This window comes from Rattus norvegicus, chromosome 18 (assembly GCF_036323735.1).
Source record: "Rattus norvegicus strain BN/NHsdMcwi chromosome 18, GRCr8, whole genome shotgun sequence".
Taxonomy (NCBI): domain Eukaryota; kingdom Metazoa; phylum Chordata; class Mammalia; order Rodentia; family Muridae; genus Rattus; species Rattus norvegicus.
Genome location: NC_086036.1, coordinates 27,560,722 through 27,582,742, shown reverse-complemented (window position 1 = coordinate 27,582,742; position 22,021 = coordinate 27,560,722). Strand labels below are relative to the sequence as shown.

General features: G+C 43.4%; 1 protein-coding gene across 2 annotated transcripts in view; it reads left to right on the top strand.

Moving 5' to 3' along the window:
* The first annotated feature begins 5,207 nt into the window (after positions 1–5,207).
* Dnajc18 (DnaJ heat shock protein family (Hsp40) member C18) overlaps positions 5,208–22,021 on the top strand; it is a 34,098-nt gene continuing 17,284 nt past the window's right edge. The window contains exons 1-5 of one of the 2 annotated variants that reach the window (NM_001013887.2): positions 5,208–5,360; positions 10,333–10,419; positions 10,937–11,020; positions 12,432–12,618; positions 15,975–16,120. In NM_001013887.2, coding sequence (NP_001013909.1) covers positions 12,515–12,618; positions 15,975–16,120 — 250 coding nt within the window. In that variant the 5' untranslated portion in view covers positions 5,208–5,360; positions 10,333–10,419; positions 10,937–11,020; positions 12,432–12,514. The remainder of the gene's footprint in view (positions 5,361–10,332; positions 10,420–10,936; positions 11,021–12,431; positions 12,619–15,974; positions 16,121–22,021) is intronic. The other variant, NM_001398603.1, reaches the window with a different exon arrangement.

Here is a 22,021-nt window from a genome sequence, read left to right as displayed (position 1 = left end):
ATTATTATTGTCATCATCATCATCATCATCATTATTATGATTGGGTTTTTATTTAAATTTCAAATGTTATCCCGTCTCAAGTTTCCAGTCTATAAATCCCCTATGCCATTCCACCTCTCCGTACTTCTATGAGGGTGTTCCCCCACCCATCAACCCACACTTTTCCGCCTCCCTGCCCTGACATTCCCCTACACTGGAGGGTCCAGTCTAGGCAGGACCAAGGGCTTTTCCTCCCATTGGTGCCCAACAAGGCCATCCTCTGTTACATATGCAGCTGGAGTCATGGGTTTGCCCATGTGTACTTTTTGGATGGTAGTTTAGTCCCTGGTAGCTCTGGTTGGTTGGTATTGTTGTTCTTATGGAGTTGCAAAACCATTCAGCTCCTTCAATCCTTTCTCTACATTCTCCAAAGGGAACCCTATTCTCAGTTCAATGGCTGGCTGCTAGCATTCACCTCTGTATTTGTCACGCTCTGGCTGAGCCTCTCAAGAGACAGCTATATCAGATCCCTGTCAGCATGAACTTCTTGGCATCTGCGATACTGTCTAGTTTTTGTTGCTGTATATATAGGGACTGGATCTCCAGGTGGTGCAGGCTCTGAATGGCCATTCCTTCAGTCTCTGCTCCAAACGTTGTCTCTGTATCCCCTCCTATGAGTATTTTTGTTCCCCCTTTAAAGGAGGACTGAAGCATCCACTCTTTGTTTGTCCTTCTCTTGAGCTTCATGTGGTCTGTGGATCGTATCATCGGTAATTCAAGTTTTTGGGCTAATATCCAGTATCAGTGAGTGCATATCATGTGTGTATTTTTGTGACTGGGTTACCTCACTCAGGATGATATTTTCTACTTCAATCCATTTGCCTATGCATTTCATGAAATCATTGTTTTTGATAGCTGAGTTGTACTCCATTGTGTAGATGTACCACTGGCAGCTCTTCCAAAGAAGCAGAGTTCAATTCCCAGCACCCATGTGGTAGCCCACAACTGTCTGTAACTCCGGTTCCAGGGAATCTGGCACCCTGGCATAGACTCATAGACATACATGCAGGCAAAACACTAACATACATAAAATAAAAATAAATTACAGAAAAATTAAAATTTAGGTTGTGTGTGATGGCACATGCCTTTAATCCTAGCATTTGGGAACCAGAGGCAGGTGGATCTCTGTGAATTTGAGGCCAGCTTGGTCTACAGAGCTAGTTCTAGGACATCCAGAGCAACCTGTCTGAGACCCTGTCTGAGACCCTGTCCTAAAAACCAAAGTAAATAAATAAATAAAATTAAAATATGATTATATAATTATTTCCCCTTCTGTTTCCTTCCTCCAATCTCTCCCACAAACTACACACACACACACACACACACACACACACACACACACACACACGCTCACACGAGTACACCTGTGCACAAAATCTTGGCTTTTTTCTCTAATTGTTATTGTTCATATCTATAAATGCCTAAGTGTAGAAATGCAACCTAATGAGCCCGTGTAGTGTTGCCAGTATGTATAGGATTCCAGGCAAGGCTGACCACTGGTATAGGATCACCAGTTAGAACGTTCATCCCTGGAGAAGGTTGTTTCTCCCAGTCTTGGCTCCTTGTTTGCTTGTCATTCTTTGTGTAGGTGGGGTCTCTGAGGTCTCTCTCTCTCTCTCTCTCTCTCTCTCTCTCTCTCTCTTTCATGTTAGCACATCTGTTGGTGTTGTACTTTCTCAGCTCTAAAATAAGTCTTCAGCTGGGCATGGTGGTGCACACCTTTAATCCCAGCACTTGGGAGGCAGTGGCAGGTGGATGTCTGAGTTAGAGGCCAGCCTCAAGTTCCAGGACAGCCAGGGCTGCACAGAGAAACCTTATCAAAACAAAACATTAAAAAAGGAACTGTCGGGGTTGGGGATTTAGCTCAGTGGTAGAGCGCTTGCCTAGGAAGCGCAAGGCCCTGGGTTCAGTCCCCAGCTCCGAAAAAAAGAACCAAAAAAAAAAAAAAAAAAAAAGGAACTGTCTGTTTTCTTAGTAATAGGTGTTTGCTACTATGATGTTAACTTGGGAAGAGTAGAGGAAACAGCTGTCCTGTGCATCTGCAGAGTGTTTAGAACCCAAAGAGTATGTTACTAACTGCAGAAACAAAGTGCCATTTTCTTCTGGCTTAAACTTCATGGAATGATAGAAGAGAAGAAGTCTCATTCCCACCTCTCATCTCATGAAAAGTATAAAAAATTACTTTAAAAAAATTATAGAAAAAAAATTATAGGTGTTTGGAGAGATGGCTCAGCAGTTAAGAACACCAGCTGCTCTTCCAGAGGTCATGAGTTCAATTCCCAGCAACCACACGGCGGCTCACAATCCATCTGAAATGAGTTTTGTCTGATGCCCTCTTCTGGCATGAAAGGTGTACATGCAGACAGAGCACTCATACATAAAATAAATAAATCTTAGAAAAAGAAAAAAGAAACAAACCCTTGCTTTAAAAGTATATATATATTAGGTGTTCTGTCTGCATGTGTGTCTTCATCATGTGTAGTGCCCACAGAGGCCATAAGAGGAAGTCAGATCCCCTGGAACTAGAATTACAGTTGTGAGCAGCCATACGTGTGCTGGGACTCAAACCTGGATCCTCTGGAAGAGCAGTAGTCCTTTTAGCCACTGAGCCATCTCTCCACCCCCACCGCCTCAAAACTATTAAAATGAAAGTTTGAAGAGACAGGGTGTTCTTCATTACAGAATTTGGGAGCAAAGGTAGGCAGATTTCTGAATTTAAAGCCAATCTGCTCTACATTGCTAAGGCTAGCCAGGGCTACATCTAGAGACCTTACCTCTGATGATGATGACGACGACGATGACGACGACGACGACGACGACAGTGATGAAGACCAAGTGTGATATTTACACACATAATCTTAGTCCTCTAGGAGGCTTGGTCAGGAGAATATTGAGTTGGAGGTCAGGCTGGAGATACACTGTTAGATATGTCTAGGCAGAAGAGATGGTTCATCAGTTAAGAATAGTGGCTGCTCTTCCAGAGGATTGGAGTTACATTTCTAGCACAAAGGTCACAGTCATCTGTAACGCCAGCTCCAGGGATCTGACTGTCTTCTGATTTCTGAGAGCACATGTGTGTGTACATACCCACACATACCACATAAAATTAATCTTAAAAAATGATGACAGCAGGGTTGGGGATTTAGCTCAGTGGTAGAGTGCTTGCCTAGGAAGCGCAAGGCCCTGGGTTTGGTCCCCAGCTCGGGGGAAAAAAAGAACCAAAAAAAAAAAAATTGATGACAGCATACATCTTTAATCTCATTACTCCAGAGTCAGAGTCAGGAGGGCCTCTGTGAGTTCGAAGTCAGCAAGTTGTACCCAGTCAGGCTACGCAGTGAGACCCTGTCTAAAAATAATTCTATTTTTTTTTTTTTTGGTTCTTTTTTTCGGAGCTGGGGACCGAACCCAGGGCCTTGCGCTTCCTAGGTAAGCGCTCTACCACTGAGCTAAATCCCCAGCCCCAATAATTCTATTTTTAAAAGAGGGATGGGAGCCAAAGACAGTTCCAGGTGGTGTCAGTCACACTAGTGTTCTGTGTTCTGTAGACCTCCTTGTGTATCAGGAGAGTGAGCTTTACCTTGTCTTGTTCACCTCATACTCTACTGGGCAGGAAGAAGGGGGAAGGTACTTGAGAAGTAAGACCAGACAGACCTTACTTCAGAGTCACCACATTTGTTCCCAAGCTGTGGGCTGCTGAGGACACATGGTGGCTAATGGTTGGCTGGTGGCAGGGAAGAGCCTCAATTTGTCTTCTACATAATTGTGTTCCCTTAGTTGTTACAGAAACATTCTTTAATAACCCTGTCTTAGTCAGGGTTTCTATTCCTGCACAAACATCATGACCAAGAAGCAAGTTGGGGAGGAAAGGGTTTATTCAGCTCACACTTCCACATTGCTGTTCATCACCAAAGGAAGTCAGGACTGGACTCACACAGGGCAGGAAGCAGGAGCTGATGCAGAGGCCATGGAGGGATGTTACTTACTGGCTTGCTTCCCCTGGCTTGCTCAGCTTGCTCTCATATAGAACCCAAGACCACCAACCCAGGGATGGTCCCACCCACGATGGGCTGGGAATGAGAGGCTCTTTTCTCTGTAATAATTCCTGCTTGTGTCAAATTGACAAACAAAACCAGTCAGTACAAACCCTTGCTATGCCATCCCAGTTCCTCAGAGTCCATTTCCTGGAGTACTCGCCCCATATAGCAATTCTATAAAATTTACTTATTGAATTTGAGACAGGATCTCCTCTATCCCAGGCTAGCTTGGAACTCACTATGTAGGCAAGATAACCTTGAACTTCTTCTTGCCTTCACCTCTCAAGTATAGATATTTACCACCCCGCCCAGTTTTATGCAGTGCTGGGAATCAAACAAAGGCATGCATGCATGTTTATGCACACTGCCAAATGACTCACGCCTCTAGTCCTAATGCTACCTTACTTTTCTTTCTTTCTCACACGTGAGTATGTGTGCTATGTGTATTTTTTAATTAATTAATTAATTTATTATATATGAGCACACTGTAGCTTGTCTTCAGACACACCAGAAGAGGCATCAGATCTTATTACAGATGGTTGTGAGCCACCATGTGGTTGCTGGGAATTGAACTCAGGGCCTATTGGAAGAGCAGTCAGTGCTCTTAACCGCTGAGCCATCTCTCCAGCCCCCATGCTATGTGTATTTACTTGGGTGTGGGCACACACGTGTTTGTGAGTGGGAATACACATGCGTGCATTTGCATGTGGAGGCCAGGCGTTGACAGGCCTGGTCTTCTTCATCACCTCCCCCCATGCATTCCGGCATGGGCTCTCACTTGGACCCAGTGCTTCTTGGTCTGGCTAGCTTAGTCAACCCAGGAAAACACCTGTCTCCTTCCCTGACGCTGGGATCACAGGCAGGCCCCCAAGCCCACCCAGATTTTACATGGGTACAGGTGTCCCCAAATTCTTCCTCAAGCTTACATGGCGCATACTTTTACCCTCTGAGTCATCTCTGGCCCCATGCGACAGTATTTTTCCTACTTTAGATGTACTTTATTTAAACCGTACTTCCAAAGACACCATTTACTATATCCAGTTACAGTAAGTCATTGTTGGCATGGAAAGTTCCGTGTGACTTAACAATGTCTAGAAGTCTTGGATTCTGTTAGAACTGTTATCGTTCTGCCATGGGACTCAGTTCAGCTGCTTAGTGTACTGAACTAATTAGGTCAAGGGCATGGGTGGATTTCACTCTGACTAACTCATATGACTTCAACACAAAGCCACAGATTTTCTCCTGACTCTGGACAATGTACTGCAGATGTGAGCTGTTAGTCATAAGGTATTTATATATGGGAGGTGGAGAAATAAACCGGTATTAATCTCTTTGAGATGGCAAGGCTCTCCCTCACCCTGCTGCTGATACTGCAGCACTACGCTAGCCAAGAGAATGATCCCGTTGCTAAATAATGACACTCTGGGGATGGGTCTAGGATGACCTCATTTAATGCTAGATCCCGTGCTCAGCAAACTATGTTTTTTGGGGGGTCTTTGGTAGGTTCCTACTTTGTATGTTAAAACAAGAGTCCATCTCTGACAGGAAATCCGAGTGCAGCCCTCTGCTGCTCCTGTACCTTCCCTAAGCCTACATCTCTTCCTTGAAGTCTAGACAACAGGATGGTGACCATTTATAAGACAACTTCCTCCCTTTTCTTATACAAGACTACACAAATCAGGAAATTAGCTGTGTGTGTGTGTGTGTGTGTGTGTGTGTTATAGAACATCCTCATATTTCTTTGCTTAGCCTATGGGAAAGTAAGAAACACACCACTAGCTCAGGTGGTACACAGACCCCAAGTAAAACAAGGAAAATTTACCCAGGATCTTTTTTTTTCAGACCTGGATAGGGCAAACCTCACATCAATATTTCTACCAACAAGTTTTTTTTTAAGATTTATTTATTTAATATATATGAGTACACTGTAGCTGTCTTAGACACACCAGAAGAGGGCATCAGATCTCATTACAGATGGTTGTGAGCCACCATGTGGGTGCTGGGAATTGAACTCAGGACCTCTGGAAGAGCAGTCAGCGCTCTTAACCACTGAGTCATTTTGCCAGCCCCAAATATTTTTTGACATGGCTAAAATTGATAGAATAGGGATTGGGGGTTTAGCTCAGTGGTAGAGCGCTTGCCTAGGAAGCACAAGGCCCTGGGTTCGGTCCCCAGCTCCGAAAAAAAAGAACCAAAAAAAAACCTGGTAGAATATTGGTTTCAGGCTCCCTTGCTCTTAACTCTGGCACATAATTGCTTAAAGCCAGGCTAGTCCCACTAAATTCTATGTAAATCTGCCAAAAACCTTGTGGTCCCAATTGCCAGTTGCCTGGATTTGTGGGCATTTGTCCTTTTGTGTGTGTGAAATTTTTCTTGGGTTTTTGGATATGTCCTCCTTCCTGCAACTTTTTTTTCCTTTTTTTGGAGCTGAGGACCGAACCCAGGGCCTTGCGCTTGCTAGGCAAGCGCTCTACCATTGAGCTAAATCCCCAACCCCCTTCCTGCAACTTTTGTACCTATTTCCTTCCCAAGAACTGGCTTGGAGATCCCAATTCTCCCGTATTCCCTCTAAGAAGTTCTGCTATTTTCATATTTTAGTTGTATGGTATGTGTGTGGGGTTGTGTATATGAATGCATGTGCCTGTGAAGCCCGAAGAGGATGTGGGATGTCCTGGAACTGAAGGCACAGGTAGTTGTGCCTGATCTGTAGCTGGGAACTGACCCTGTAAGAGCAGTAGTCCAAGCTTCTGGGCAGAGAGACACTTCTGCAGCCCACCTCCAGGACTGCCTTTATCCTTGCTGCTGCTTGCTTTCCCTTGGCTCAAACTTCATACAAACATGGATGTTGGTGGGCAGTAATGATTTCTGTGCATTTGGTGCATATAAGCAGCAACTGGCACAGAAGTGTTCTGTGTTGGGGTTTGGAGCCCTAAGTTTATCCAAGTGATACAGACAAATCCAGAAATGTCAGTGAAGGTATAAAGGAGTCAGTGGGTACATTTTCATGCAATTGCCTGAGGGGTGCAATGCCACCACCACCCCCTTCTTTCTTTTACTGGGAGGTTGCAGAGAATGGGGAGAGAAGGCTCCTTGGGAAGCCTCAGTTTTCCAGTTTTGCCCAACACACTCAAACCTAGACTTTGATTCCAAGTGATTTCACAATTTACTGTACTTCTTCATCTAGCACTTCCACACTCACATAGATACTTCTGAGTTGATGGTGCTCAGACATCTGTGATTACTGTAGACCTTACCCCCTGGCCTGGAGCCCAAGGCCGTACCCTATCTCAGCTTGCCATTTCTACAATCCCCATAGCAGAAAACCTTTCATGTACAACCATCTGATGCATGCTCCTGATCAGGCCACAGAGCACTAGGGGATCCTTCAGGACCCAGGCTTCTGTCTTCTTCTTCTTCTTTTTTTTTTAAAAAGATTTATTTATTTATTATATATAAGTACACTGTAGCTGTCTTCAGACACATCAGAAGAGGGCATCAGATCCCATTACAGATGGTTGTGAGCCACCATGTGGTTGCTGGGAATTGAACTCAGGACCTCTGGAAGAGCAGTCAGTGCTCTTAACCACTGAGCCAACTCTCCGGCCCGGCTTCTGTCTTCTTAATCACGGAGCCATCTCTCCTGATCAGATCCTGTCTTCCATCATCACACTATTACCTGACTATATGAGCTGGCCTCCAGCTTATCTCATGGTTTGGATGAGTATAACCCACTCGGTCATTGGCACGGGCCTTCCCATACCAATTCACATTGCCATACATTTTTGTTTGAGACGAGGTCTCATTCTGGATCTCAGGCTAGCCTCAAACTAGGATCCTCCTGCTTCAGTCCCCGATACTACAGACACGTAGTTCCACATCTGGCATTCTCATTTTTGAGGCAAGGTCTCCTGTCTACCGGACTTGAACTCCTGATTCTTCGTTTCCTTTCTGGTACTAAGATTCAAGTGTGCATCACTATGCCTGGCTTGTCCTTTGAGCTTTCTGAAACAGAAGTGGGAAAGGTCGTTAGTTTTAATAGTCGGAGGTGTGGGACACAGGGGGAATTGGCTTCCTATTTCTTTTTTTCCTATTTGTAGTAATAATGATTGCCAGATATGCAGATCTAGCTAGACGTATTGGAGACTTTATGGCATGTCTAATATAGACTACACACTACTAATTTACAATGTCAAATCACAAAGGAATAGCTTTTGTTCTGCCATGCTTGTCCATGGTACTGGCTAGTATTTATTTAATTTCGGAGTGCTAAATACTTTATAAGTCAACAATGCTAGGCTAATGTCTTACCCATTATGTTGTTCCCTCTCCTAAATCAGATGACGATGATCAAATATCTACATGGTTGCCATGTTCTTTATAGTTATAGTTTAGGGTACAATGTCATCATTACTTGCTCTGTTTGTAATTGATATTACAAATGACACAGCCTTTAAGGGTCAATTAATTTCGTAGGTTTTGTTTTGTTTTGTTTCACTTTGCATTGTAGATGTGGTTTCTCTGTATAGCTGAGACCGCCCTGGAACTTGTTCTGTAGACCAGGCTGACCTTGAACTCATAGAGATGCGCCCGCCTCTGCCTCCTGAGTGCTGGGATTAAGGGTATGTACTACCATAGCTCAGGTTCCTATTGTTATTTTGTTTTTTCTACTTTTTTGGGGGGCCGGTATTTTTTCAAATATATGCCTTTAAAAAACCTTTTTAAAGATTTGTTTACTTACATATTTTATGTATATGAGCGCTCTATTTGCATGTATGACAGAAGAGGACATCAAACAGAAGTGGGCAGCAGATCCCATTACAGATGGTTGCTAGGAATTGAACTCAGAACCTCTGGAAGAGCAGACATGCTTTTAACTGGCGAGCCATCTATCCAGCCCTCAAATGCATGCTTTTTAAACACAAAATATGAAACAGAACTGTTTTGATTAGAGAATGACAATACAGTCTTCCCTGTGGTGTCTTCCTTCCCCTTCCAGCTCCTCACAGAAGGTCCCAGAGGCAGCCCCGCATTATCCTTAAGGATGCTTCAACTTAGTAGTTACCAATCAGCTCTAACCTTCTCAGCTTACGGAAGACTGAGGTCAAAGCAGGAGAAAGGGATAGCTCAGGGCCACACGATGATCTGTGAGAAACCCCCGACTAAAGGCTTTATCTAACTCTGAGCTTTTCCCACTTAGAGTCCTTGTTCTCCTGGCACTCCAAGTGGTCACGAAGTCAGCATGCCAGGGACGCGCTACAGCCACACTTGTCATTTGGGGCTCTTACCCTTCTGTTTGGGTTCACTGTTCACCCTAGCTTCCCAACAGCCTAGGTAGGTGTTTGACAGCATAATTGATTTGGTTTTCTTGAATAAAATCCAAGTGAATTCCAGGTACATTTTTCCCCAGATGACTTTCTGAAGTCATGATCATTTTGCCCTTTTGTAGACCTGATCTTTAGCTTGGTGAGTAGACTGGGTTTTGGTAATCCTCTGTGGATGAGCAAGGGAGTGAGGAGGCCCGCGGTTCCCCGGGAAAGAGTACCTTTGATTCTTTGCTAGACTCCACAGAAAACAGGGTGAGGAACACTAGGAAATGCCTCGTTTCCTCTTTCCAAACTTCTTAGAAAAGAAAACGGGCCAGAGAAAGGACGGGGCTGAGAAAGAAATCCCTCAGAGGCTCATGAGTAGATGGGGATGAATTAAGAACAAGTAATGGCAAAGTCCTGAGGGTAATTCCCAAACCTGCCCTCCCACTCTCCCCATTACAGTCTCTCTGATGCCTGAGGAGCTCGAATGGGAGGAACTACTGTCTAACTACATTAAAATCACTCTACTTTTAGTTTTTTTTGCGGCCATTAAACTTCCCAGAGTTGAGTTTAGCCTTCCCCAGACCATTTTTCTATCTCCAGGGCCTAGCATAGAGTTTCACAGAATAGGACATTTAAGAGGGACATTCTTGTGGATGTAAGCGGTCACCAGTTGTCCTTCAGTGTGCAAAGGTGTTGCCCCGTAGGACTTTTGTATGTTCTCAGGATCAGGCAGGACAGAAGTAACCAACTTCAGCTACAGATGAGTCTGAGTCAGAGCCAGTAGCCAAGCAGAAACCAGCCAATGCCTTGCTCTGTGGGTCCAACCTTTACACCTCGGCGGCTCAGAGTATTGTCGGCGCGGGCCCCGCCGGGACTTGTAGTCGCGCAGCCCACCCGTACTAAACTACAATGACCAGCGTGCCCTGCGCTCCGCGCCCCTTCTCTTTCAGCCTCCGGGACTTGAGAGGCTCAGTCGACTTGCTGACAGAAAACCGATATGGCGGCCACTCTGGGCAGCGGGGAGCGCTGGACCCAAGGTACTTGGTCCCGGACTGGAGGGTGGGACAAGGCAGCGTTCCGGAGAGATCAGGGATGCGGCTTTTTGGAGCTTAAGGCGGAGATCCTGAACCAGATGGAGGCTTATGGGAAGATGCTAAGCCTGGGTAGGATTCACATAGCGGTGGAGGACGGCCGAGGGCAGAGGCCGGGAACGCTGGCTCTGGCCGGAGGCTCTATCCCTGAGCTCAGTCACTGGCTGCGACTAGTTGCCTCCGGACCCCCAACCCTGTCCTTTCCAGGCCCGGGGCTGCTCGGCCAGTGTTGACCTCCTGTGAGTGACTCGAGGGCTCTTAGGATGCTGAGTTCTGTAGCTTACCTGCCTCTTAATGGATGACTCCTCCAGGTTAGCTACCTGATTCTCCGTCCCCATTTGATCGTGTCCCTTCAGGCCTCATCAGGGTCAGTAGGCTGTCTGTCCTTTTCCATCCTACGGTCAGGCAAAAAAGTTTTGATCACAATACCTATCATGTATCCTGCATTATGCTGATTCTGCAGGGGGAATTTGACAGACTCGGGTCCCTGAGCTCACAGAACTGTCAAGAGTTTGACCGGTTAACAGCCTTTTACAAAACACGGCCAGTAAGTTCCTGGGTTACCACAGCAAGGTTGGGGGTTTGGGTTGCACACCGACAAGGTATCCAACACAGGCTGGGTGTCAAGAGAAGCTTTGTGGAGAAAACGTTACACACAAAGACATGAAGGAAGCCTTGGAGTTAGCCAGGGTGCCTTAAAGGAAGGGTGTCGAGGGAGTGTCACAGAAGGATCTTGAATAGGGAGAAAGAGTTCTTAAAGCCTTTTCAGGTCCTCAAAGAAGAAGACAAGAGTACCCTGTCCTCACTGGCTTGCTCTGTACATTCTGTAGATGTTAGGACTTACTGAATCGTTCTGTGCTAAACTATAACCTTTTTTTGTGGGCAGGAGTTGGTCTCACCCATACAACACCTGATATGTCTACCCTAGTGTCTTGGTTCATATCAGTTCTACATGTATTCGTTTATTTAATTTTTAAAAAGGCTGATTTTATCTTTAATTGTGTGTGTGTAGCAGGGAAGACTATGTGCATGTGAATTCAGGTGCCTTCAGAGGCCAAAGGCATCACATCCACCTACAGCTGGAGTTACAAGAGGTTTGAGCTGCCACGTGGGTGCTGGAAGCCAAATTCTGGTTCTTTTTTTTTTTAAGATCTATTTATTTTATGTATATAAGTACACTATAGCTGTCTTCAGAAGACACCAGACGAGGGCATCAGATCTCATTACAGATGGTTGTGAGCCACCATGTGGTTGCTAGGAATTGAACTCAGAACCTCTGGGAGAGCAGTCAGTGCTCTTAACCACTGAGCCATCTCTCCAGCCTCCAAATTCAGGTTCTTAGAAGAGCAGTAGTCACACTCTTTAACTGCTGAGCTATCTCTCCAGCCCCTCCAAATGCTAGTTCAAAACAACTAAACTACTCCATTCTTTTTGCTTGTTTTGATATGCTTTTTGAGACAGGGTCTGTCTATGCTTTAAAGTTTTAGGATATATATGAGCAGTGCCACCTCTGACCATGGAGTACAAAGAAATGGGCCTCTCTGTGCCCTGCAGTAATGGGTAGAGATGTCTCCCAAGGCTTTTTTCTGTAAGTGAAGAGAATTTGTTGAATGAGCATTGTAAGTATGGCAAAAAAAAAAAAAGGCTTTATGTTTCTGGCATGGGAAGAAGTTTGTGGAGTTGTGAGTAGAGGTTTGAGGTCCCCACGATGTCTTTACTCGTCTAAAGACACCTTTGCTTTTATCTGTAAGCTGCCTCCCAGAGAGTTCAGCCAAATAGTGAGCTTGTGGAGGTGGCCTTAAGTGCATATATATGCTTGTAATCCCAATGCTAGAGGAGCAGAGGTTCATGAATTTGAGGCCAGCAAAAGGTACATAGTAGAGCCTTGTCTCGGAGAAAAGCAAAGCAAAGCCTAACGTTGATTTGAACCAGAGGTTGGTGTGGGGATTGCTTTGCAGCTTACATTGATGCAATTAGAAGAAACAAATACCCAGAAGACAAGCAACCTGACAGCCATGATCCCTGTGGTTGCTGTAACTGCATGAAGGCACAAAAGGAAAAAAAGTCTGAGAACGAGTGGAGTCAGACCCGGCAGGGAGATGGGAATGCCACTTACACAGAAGAACAGCTACGTGGGGTACAAAGGTAAGCCCGTAGCAGGGTAAATAGGGATTTTACATAAAGTGCTCAGAAGGTCTGCCTTAGCATGGGCTGTGTAACTACTGACCTATGTCTTCACCAGTTTTCTTTAGGTTGGTTTATTATTTTACATGTGTGAATGTTTTCCCTGTGAGTGTGCCTGTGTACCATGTGTGTGCAGTGCCCTCAGAGGCTGGAAGAGGTGGCTTTGGACACTGAAACTGGAGTTGCATGCAGGCAGTTTTGAGCCTCCATTTGGGTGCTGGGAATCGAACCCATGTCCTTTGGAAGGATACACAGAGAAACCCTGTCTAGAAAAATCAACACTAAAACCAAACAAGGAAAAGAAAATAAAAGAAACTAGGAGGTTGGTATGGTGGCATACGCCTGCTGTCACAGAGCTCAAGCTGAAGCAGGAACATGTGAGGTTTGAGACCCTTGACAAAAAACAAACAACAAAAACCCTTCCGTAAGAAGGATAAAAGAAATACAGTGAGTACATATAAATGAAGTAGAGGGTAGGAAAATGATAGACAAAAAGCAATACAATCATAAGTTGAATCTTAAAATGCTAACACAATTGATACTTTTTACTATACTACCCAGGAAGAGAAAAACAGTATTCCAATGACGAAGGCACTCCTGCTTGTGAAAACCTGTGGCCCAGCTCTCTGGATCCAGGGAACCGGCAACTTCCCTGCTAGCCAGAGCTATCTAGTGAGGTCTGTGCTCTCAACACACAGACCTACACAAAATCAGGGCTGAAAAGAGAAGAGGGCACAGCCCCTGTTATCATTATTAATATTTCATTTTTATGTATCTGTTTGTGGGCGTGAGCGCGTGAGTGCAGGTGCCCATGGAGACTTGAAGAGGATGTCAGATCCTCTGGAGATAGAATTATAGACAGCTGTAAGTCACCTGATGTGGGTGCTGGGACCATGAGTTCAAGACCAGCCTGGCCTGCATGACAAGTTCCAGGACCACAAGAGCTATAGAGTGAAAGACCCTCTCTCTTTGTTGTTGTTGGATTGTTTGAGGCAGGGTCATCTGTGTGCTGGGATTCAAGGCACGCACCACCCTGCCCTGGGAATGTCTGTTCCAAAAGCAAACAAATAAATAGAAGCGAGGAAAATCATCTGGAGATGGATGGGATCCAGAACGACCCCAACAGTGTCTGAAAGAGAACAAAGTTGGAGAAGTAGTGCTTTAATTTTTTTTTCTTGAGACAGGATTTCTCTGTGTAACCCTGGCTATCCTGGAAGTAGCTCTGTAGGCCAGGATGGACTCACGGACATCCCCCTGCCTCTGCCTCCTGAGTGCTGGGATTAAAGGCATGTGCCACCAGCTCATGGCTTAAATTTTAAACTTACTTCAAAACCATAACAATGAAGACCATCAGACACATTTAAGGATGGACATGTAGCTCAGTGGACTGGGCTGAGGAATAACCCTTATGTTTATGGGCCCTTGGTTTTTATTGTTGTTTTCAGACAAGGCTTAGCTCTGTAAGTTCCAAACTCCTAGTGAATCTCTTGCCTCAGCCTATCAAATACTAGGAATGCTAGGTGGGACGAGCCAGCAGGCCTGGCTCCAGTCCATGAGTCATCGACGAGGTGCCTAGACGTTTTAATGGAGGAGAGAACATCCTCTACAGATGCTGACTAGACAACTGAACGTTCACAGGAAAGGACCCTAGCCTTATGGTCTCAGTTCAGGCAGGTGTGGGGAGAGACGCTTAGCTCACTCAGGAAGCAGGGGCGGGCGGATCTCAGTGAGCTCCAGGACAGCTAGGGCTCAAAAGGAGATAAAAGAGTGACAGAGAGAAGGAAAGAAAATGTAATTTAAAAATAAATAAAATGAAAACCGGGAAGGAAACATCTGATTTGGTCCCTGGTCTTTATACATTCATACATACGAACATGCATACATATAAACATACAAACATGCACACAAACACACACATACAAGCATATATATATACATATATATATATGTATATATATATATACAAACAAATATACAGACATACAAGCATATAGGAATACACAGACATACACACAGATACTCAAGAAGTCATTCTCTGCTACTTGGAGAGTTGAAACCCAACCTGGACTACATGAGATTCTATCTTAACAAAAAAAAAAAAAAAAAAAAAAAAAAGAGCAAGCACGATGCCTTTAGTATATGCCTTTAGTCCCAGAACCTGGGAATGAGCTAGAAGTGAAGTAGGCTGATCTTGGTGAGTTGGAGGCAACCACAGAAAGTTCTAAGACAGCCAGAACTACATAGAGAGACCACATCTCAAAACAAACAAGCAAAACCCCTTCCTGTGGTTGCATGTAGCTTTTTGCTACCCTACCTATGCTCCGGGAATGGGCTGCACTACAAGCCCCAGCCTAGCTTCCCTTGAATCCACTGATGAAAGGCGTATACACACACACACACACACACACACACACACACACACACACACACACACACACACACACACACACACACACACACAGAGTTGCTCATTTTCAACTTGCCTTCTTGGCACAGTTGCTGGGCATTACTATCTCCCACCAGGAAAAGCTCGCCCTTGTCATTACTCTTAGCTCTGCTCCTCCCACCTGCCCTAACTTTAGTGGCTACTCCCATCTAGCTGCTTCTAGACACCTGCCTTTAGGAGCCCGTTTTGAGATCTCACATGACTCTTCAACCCTCCATCAGAAGCATGGTGAAACTCTCCCTCTCCTTCCTTGGGTTATCCCTTCTCCAGGGATCTGGAAGTCCTGCCTGTACCTTTCACCCAGCAATTGGCCTATGGCTTTCTTTATTGACAGATCAAGAACCAATCGGGGAACAGGACATTAGCATCAGAACCACCCCTACATCCCTTTTCCCTGAGGAGAAAACTGTACACACAATTCTGAAAAATAGCCTTAAGGGCAGACGTGAGAGCGTGCACACCCATTATATCAACCTGTGGGGCACGGGGACTAAGACTGAGAGACCAGCCTTAGCTACACAGTGAGCTGGAGACGAGCGGCTGCTAGATGCTGCTACTAGAAAACAAGATAGCTAGCTGGTTCCAGCGCTGCAGTTCTTGAATTAAGTTTCAGGATCTTAGCCTGAACTTTGCAGTCAGGGTGAACATGCTTCCTTTGCTCCCTTCTGTGAAAAGAGGAGGGAGGGAAGAGCACACCGGAGGGAGGAGCTGCACAAAGCACTGAAATCTGGGTAGGAAGATGGGAATATTTCCTGCTTGGCTCACTGATTCCTCTTAGGTGCTCACAGGTTGCATGGATATATTGCTTGGCAGTCAGTTGTACAAATAGAGCTTCTGTATTTTAAAAAATATGTATTTAATTTTTTTTAAGAATCAAGAAGTGCAGAAATTACTATGACATTCTGGGTGTTTCTCACAATGCCAGCGATGAAGAGCTTAAGAAAGCATACAAGAAACTCGCCCTGAAGTTTCACCCCGACAAGAACTGTGCTCCTGGAGCAACAGATGCCTTCAAAGGTTTGACCTTGAACCCATGCCCATCTGGCCTCGTAATGTCAGTGGTAGCAAATTGTTTTTAATTTTAATTTATTTATCTTAGAAATCGGCACATACATGGAGGTCTAAGAACAGCCTTTGAGAATCATTTTTCTACTTCTACACTGTGGGTCCCAGGACTCAAAGTCAAGGTCATCAGACTTAAACAGCTAATACCTTCTACCCTCTGAGCTATCTTGAAGGCCCAGGAGTAAATTACTTTTAGTCTTCCCTGCACATGGCTTCCTAGGTTATAAGCAAGTTATTTTTCCTTGACATATACTTTTGCTTTGTTTTGTTTGACACAGAATTTTATCATGTATCCCTGTAGATATCCTCCTGCTTCTGCCTTTCAAATGATGGAAATACAGATGTGCACCACCAAGCCTAAATTTTTAAACGCTCATGTGTGCATGTCTGTGCGTGTCTGTGTGCACGCATGTGTGTGTGTGTATGTGTGTGCATGTGCATGTCTGTGTATGTGTGTGTGTGTGTGCGTGTGCATGTTTGTGTGTGTGCATCGCAGTGTGTACATGTCTGCGTGTGTGTGTGCATGTGTGTGTGCATGTATGTGTGTGTTGTGCTTATGTGCATGTCCACATGTATTTAGAGGTCAGAAGATAGACTCAGGTGCTGTTTTTCAGATGCTACCCACCTTTATTTTTGAATCAAGGCCTCTCACTGGCCTTCAAGTAGGATTTGGAGGACCCCAAAGCATCTGCGTTGCCAGGCTGGATTATAAGCTTGTGCCTCCACAGAGCCTGACTCAGGTCAATGCTTGCAAGGACATCATTTAACATTCTTTCTCCCTTACTCCCTCCATCTCTCTTTTTTCTTTTTGAGATCGGGTCTCATTATATAGCTCTAGTTGCAATTCAACCAATTCAAGCTCATCCCCCAAATAGCTTACACATGAATGAGACTCAGACTATGGTTATTTTCCTTGGTTTTGATAATTGTTGGGAGGTAACCCCCAATTTATTTTTCTAACTGCTGGCTTGGCTACCTCCTCAGCAGCGTACCCCAAATACTTGCTGTTTCCCCTGGCCATGTGATCATGGCGCATCCCTTCTCATGGCTGCTTCCTCCTCTGCTCTCATTCTTCCTGGTCCCTCTCCCTCACCCTCTTCCTCTCCTTCCCCTCCCCCCCTTCTCTCTCATATTTCCACCCCTCCACCAGGTCCCACCTATCTCTATAATCTCTTCAGTAATTGGCTGTATCCAATCTTAGTTAACCAATAGTTTTAAAATTAAGAACAAGGTTTATACAACAAAATCTTGTAAACATGAGAATTCACTCATAGACCTAGACCTTCTGGTACAGAATTAAGCATTACAATATGTAGCAACAGATCAAACCCCAACGTTTCCCTTTTTTTAATCTAAATAAAAGGCTTTTTTCTCTTAAAATAATAAACAATATACAATAGGGACAATTGTGAAATTATGAAAATGATTAGGTAAGAGTTACATTTAAATATACAGTCTGTTCATGTCTAGCAACTCAGGAGAAAATATTCTATTATCTCTCCTATCCTGGTTAGTTAAATCAATTTCAATTATAAGTTGAATTACAATCCTAAAATTACCTTCTTTTTGAATCCTAAACAACTTAAGCTTATTGTACAACTATGACTATTTAGTCTTCAGCCCCATCAGAGACCTGAGAAGGAAATAAACATTACCTGAGTGCAGCCTGGACAGTCCCCAGCATTCTCTACAACATTGGGGTATCGTCTTCAGCCTTCTGCCCAGGATATCTGACAGACCTTTTGTGAAGCAGGAATTATGAAGGACTTGCTTACCTTACTCTGTCTTGGCAGAGCTTGGCAGTCAACTTGCCTGCGTCTGCTTCTCTTCCTGTACAGTGTTCTGTCTACGGTTAGTTAGGCCGCTCTCTCTGTCCAGTGTCTAGCTTGCCACAGTTGAGCAATTCCAATGGAGGTTGTTGGTGTTCATCGTCTTCTTCCAAGTTGAATGTGAAACTGCCAGGGGCTGACATGTTTCAATGTCATAAAAGCCTTAAATTCATAAAAGCACCTTTAAATGCCATAGTTTGGGGGTTTTTGAGATTTTTGAAGACCATCTGTCTAATTATAGCACATCCAAACTAGGTAACACTGCCTGTCTCCAGCTACCTATTGTTTGTTTAACCTGGGATATATCTTTTGTAATAATCCAGACTAGTATTACTTAATTATCCCAAGCAGTTTGTAATAGCAGCTATTAAACGGACTGGGACTAAACCTTGTATTTTTTTTTTTTTTTTTTTTTGGTTCTTTTTTTTGGAGCTGGGGACTGAACCCAGGGCCTTGCGCTTCCTAGGCAAGCGCTCTACCGCTGAGCTAAATCCCCAACCCCTAAACCTTGTATTTTTAAATGAGTTGCGTAGGCACAATGCGTATCTAAGAGTTGAAACATCCATATATTATGTTGTAACAAAATTAATCTTAAATTTTTTTTTTCTTTTCTTTTTTTCGGAGCTGGGGACCGAACCCAGGGCCTTGTGCTTGCTAGGCAAGCGCTCTACCACTGAGCTAAATCCCCAACCCCTAATCTTAAATTTTGTATCAATATACAGAGATTTATACCAATGAAAACCTCAAACCTGTCTCAATATACAAAATTCTGTACCAATGTAACAAAATATAACCTTCTTTTTTGTATCAATATACAAGATCCTCTACCAATGTAAGATTATAGCTAAAAATGTGTTTTGGTTTAAGAGTAGATTTAATTATCTACGTCTGTCTAATTTCTTATATCTATATCCTCCTCTCCCCTTTCCCTTACTTAAAGAAGAAAGAAGGATAGGGGAAGAAAAGGAAGCAGAATAGAAATTCCTGAATCTATATCCCCTATTTTGTTTCCTCCCCACTCAAGACTATAGTCATTCATAAATCATTCCCCAAATTGGCAACTTATCTATTATCCATAAAATATCCAAAACCATTCACCCCAACTTAAGGGACTAAGATGACAACAGCCTTATTATAATTTCTTCCTGTAGGGGTTGGGGATTTAGCTCAGTGGTAGAGCGCTTGCCTAGGAAGCGCAAGGCCCTGGGTTCGGTCCCCAGCTCCGAAAAATAGAACCAAAAAAAAAAAAAATAATTTCTTCCTGTTGAATTGGGGCAAAGAATTCCTTTTTTGGGGGGGCAAGGAAATTAAAAAGTGGTTAGTCTTAACAAAGCTAGCATAACATTTCTTGTCCAGTCTCTGTAAGCTGAGAAAGTGCAGGCTTAAATGAAGTCTTGATTAGAACAATCTGAAAGGTTGGACTGCGTGAGCTAGCATTCTGAAAATGTTTCAGAAGCAAGTCTTTACAGGAAACAGCTTTGATGCAGTTAAGGTAGGATCAAGCAGGGAGCTGGTCTAGCAGGTCTCAGTATCTCAGCATCCTCAAGGGTGAATTCTGTCAGGGCTGCCCTCTTGGTCTTCCATTCTGCAAAGACAAAGCCTGTGAGCAATATATAGCTCTCTAAAGGCATCTGTGTGGAATGTGCACCATGCACAGATGAGTTAAGGATGATCTCCTGCTCTCTGTCTTTTGTCAGAAGTGAGTCTGGTCATATAATCAAACCACAACATGCATCTCCATTCATGCAGCACGAAAGAATGATATATAGTAAGTATGAGAATTTTGTAACCAACAAGACGTATTGGCCACGTAGCTGAAGTTCTGGCTGGAGACATACATATTTATGTCCCAGTCACTTTCAGAGTTGTTTTAACATTGTACATTACTGGTTTGTTTGGTCTTTTTGATTTTCTTCTTGTCTGTAATTGAGATCTTCAGGAGGTTTTCCCCTGCCATGTCTGATTTTTATTAATTTGGAAGGAACCCATAGCTTTTCTTTTTCTGTGGAAATGTAGGCATAACCTCTCTCCCCCAGCATACCACATTTCCTGTTTTCCATTTTGAGATTAGTTAAGACATCTTTAAAATAAACAGGCTGGTTTAATTCAGATGTTTTGTTTGTTTGTTTTTCCTGTACTCCAGTGTCTTTTAGCAGCTGTAGGTTTTTACTTGCCTGCATTCAAAAATTTTAAACTTAATAAAGCAGTATGCAGTCTCTCTCTGGGGTCTTTGTTACCCCTTTTTGCTTGTTAAGCATCTCTTTAAGGTATAATTGGATGCCTCTGTGATTGTTGGTCCTGTAGGACTGTGTGTTATACCTGTAATATGTTTTATATCATAATATGTAAAAAGTCATTTCATTTTATTACAGACATATGCTAGAACATTCTCAGTCATCATTTGTCTAGGTATTCCCATAATGGACATAATTTCTAGTTAATGTGTAATTACAGAATCAGCCTTTTCAGAAGTCAGTGCAGATGGGGTTGGGGATTTAGCTCAGTGGTAGAGCGCTTGCCTAGGAAGCGCAAGGCCCTGGGTTCGGTCCCCAGCTCCGGAAAAAAAAAAAAAAAAAAAAAAAAAAAAAAAAAAAAAGTCAGTGCAGTTGCCCATTGAAATCCTCAATATGTGTGTATAGTATGGTGCACACATTGAAATCCTCAATATGTGTGTATAGTATGGTGCACACATTTCAGTTTGCCAAACTCTATAAAATGAAACATCCATTTGCCAAATTTCACTTCCTTGGGTGCCTTTAGGGTTACTCCTTATAGGTAATGGAGTTTGGTTAGATACAGAACAAGTAGGAATGTCTTTACAATTTCCTTGCTTTGTTGCCAAGTGATAAAGCTCCTTTTTAAACCTTTGCTGTTACCACGGTGTTTTTTATGAAGTCTGAAGCCTCTAGCACACTTCTCTCAGTAGCTGATCAACTTCATCATTAACGTGTGCCAGAGGGCTTGGTAGGCCCATATGAGATCTGATGTGTGTGTATGGATGATTTCTATTTCTGATCATTTGTTGTAATTGAATAAACAGTAAGTTCAGTAGTTTCTTTATGCAAAACAACCCTTTCTGCATATTGAATGTTAGTTACTATTAAGAGATTCTTGAAAATCTAATAACATCATAAAAATTGCATGTAACTCTGATTTTTGAATTGAATTGTAAGGACTCTCAACCACCTTACTTAAGCTTTCTGACTTATATTCTGCCTTTCCTGATTTATGTACATCAGTAAAAATGTAGGCGCTCCAGAAATTGGTCCCCCTGTTATTATCAAGGGAGAATCGAATTAGTTCTTTTTAGAAACCAAAGTTGCTTGCTTTGGGGGTATTTATTGTTAATTTTTCCCAAAACAATTGCTGCAAGCTCTTTGCCAATATTTATTTTCTGTCGTAACAAGGCAATCTCAACATTAGTAGAAGGCACCACAATTTCAGATGGATCTATTCCAGCTAATTGATGATGTATAATTTTTTCCTTTTAGAATCAATTCAGAGACTTTTCTATATAGGTCTTTAATTTTTTACTCTGGATGTGTGCTAAAAATATCATTTCTAAGATATAATCTTTCCTCTGCATAAGAATTCCTGTGAGGGCTGGAGAGATGGCTCAGTGGCTAAGAGCACTGATTGCTCTTCCAGAGGTCCTGAGTTCAAATCCCAGCAACCACATGGTGGCTCACAACCATCTGTAATGAGATCTGACGCCCTCTTCTAGTGTGTTTGAAGACAGTGTACTTATATATAATAAATAAATCTTAAAAAAAAAAAGAATTCCTGTGGAAGAATGAGTAGAGGGCAAGATAGCTAAACACAAGCCATCTTTGGATTAATGCGCTCCATGTGGGCAGTTTGTGATTGCTTTTCTTCTTTTTTTTCTTTTTTTCTTTTTTTTTCGGAGCTGGGGACCGAACCCAGGGCCTTGCGCTCGCTAGGCAAGCGCTCTACTGCTGTGATTGCTTTTCTATCAGCCAATTCCTTTTCAGTCTCAGCTGATTGTCTTCTTGGACTATTTAAT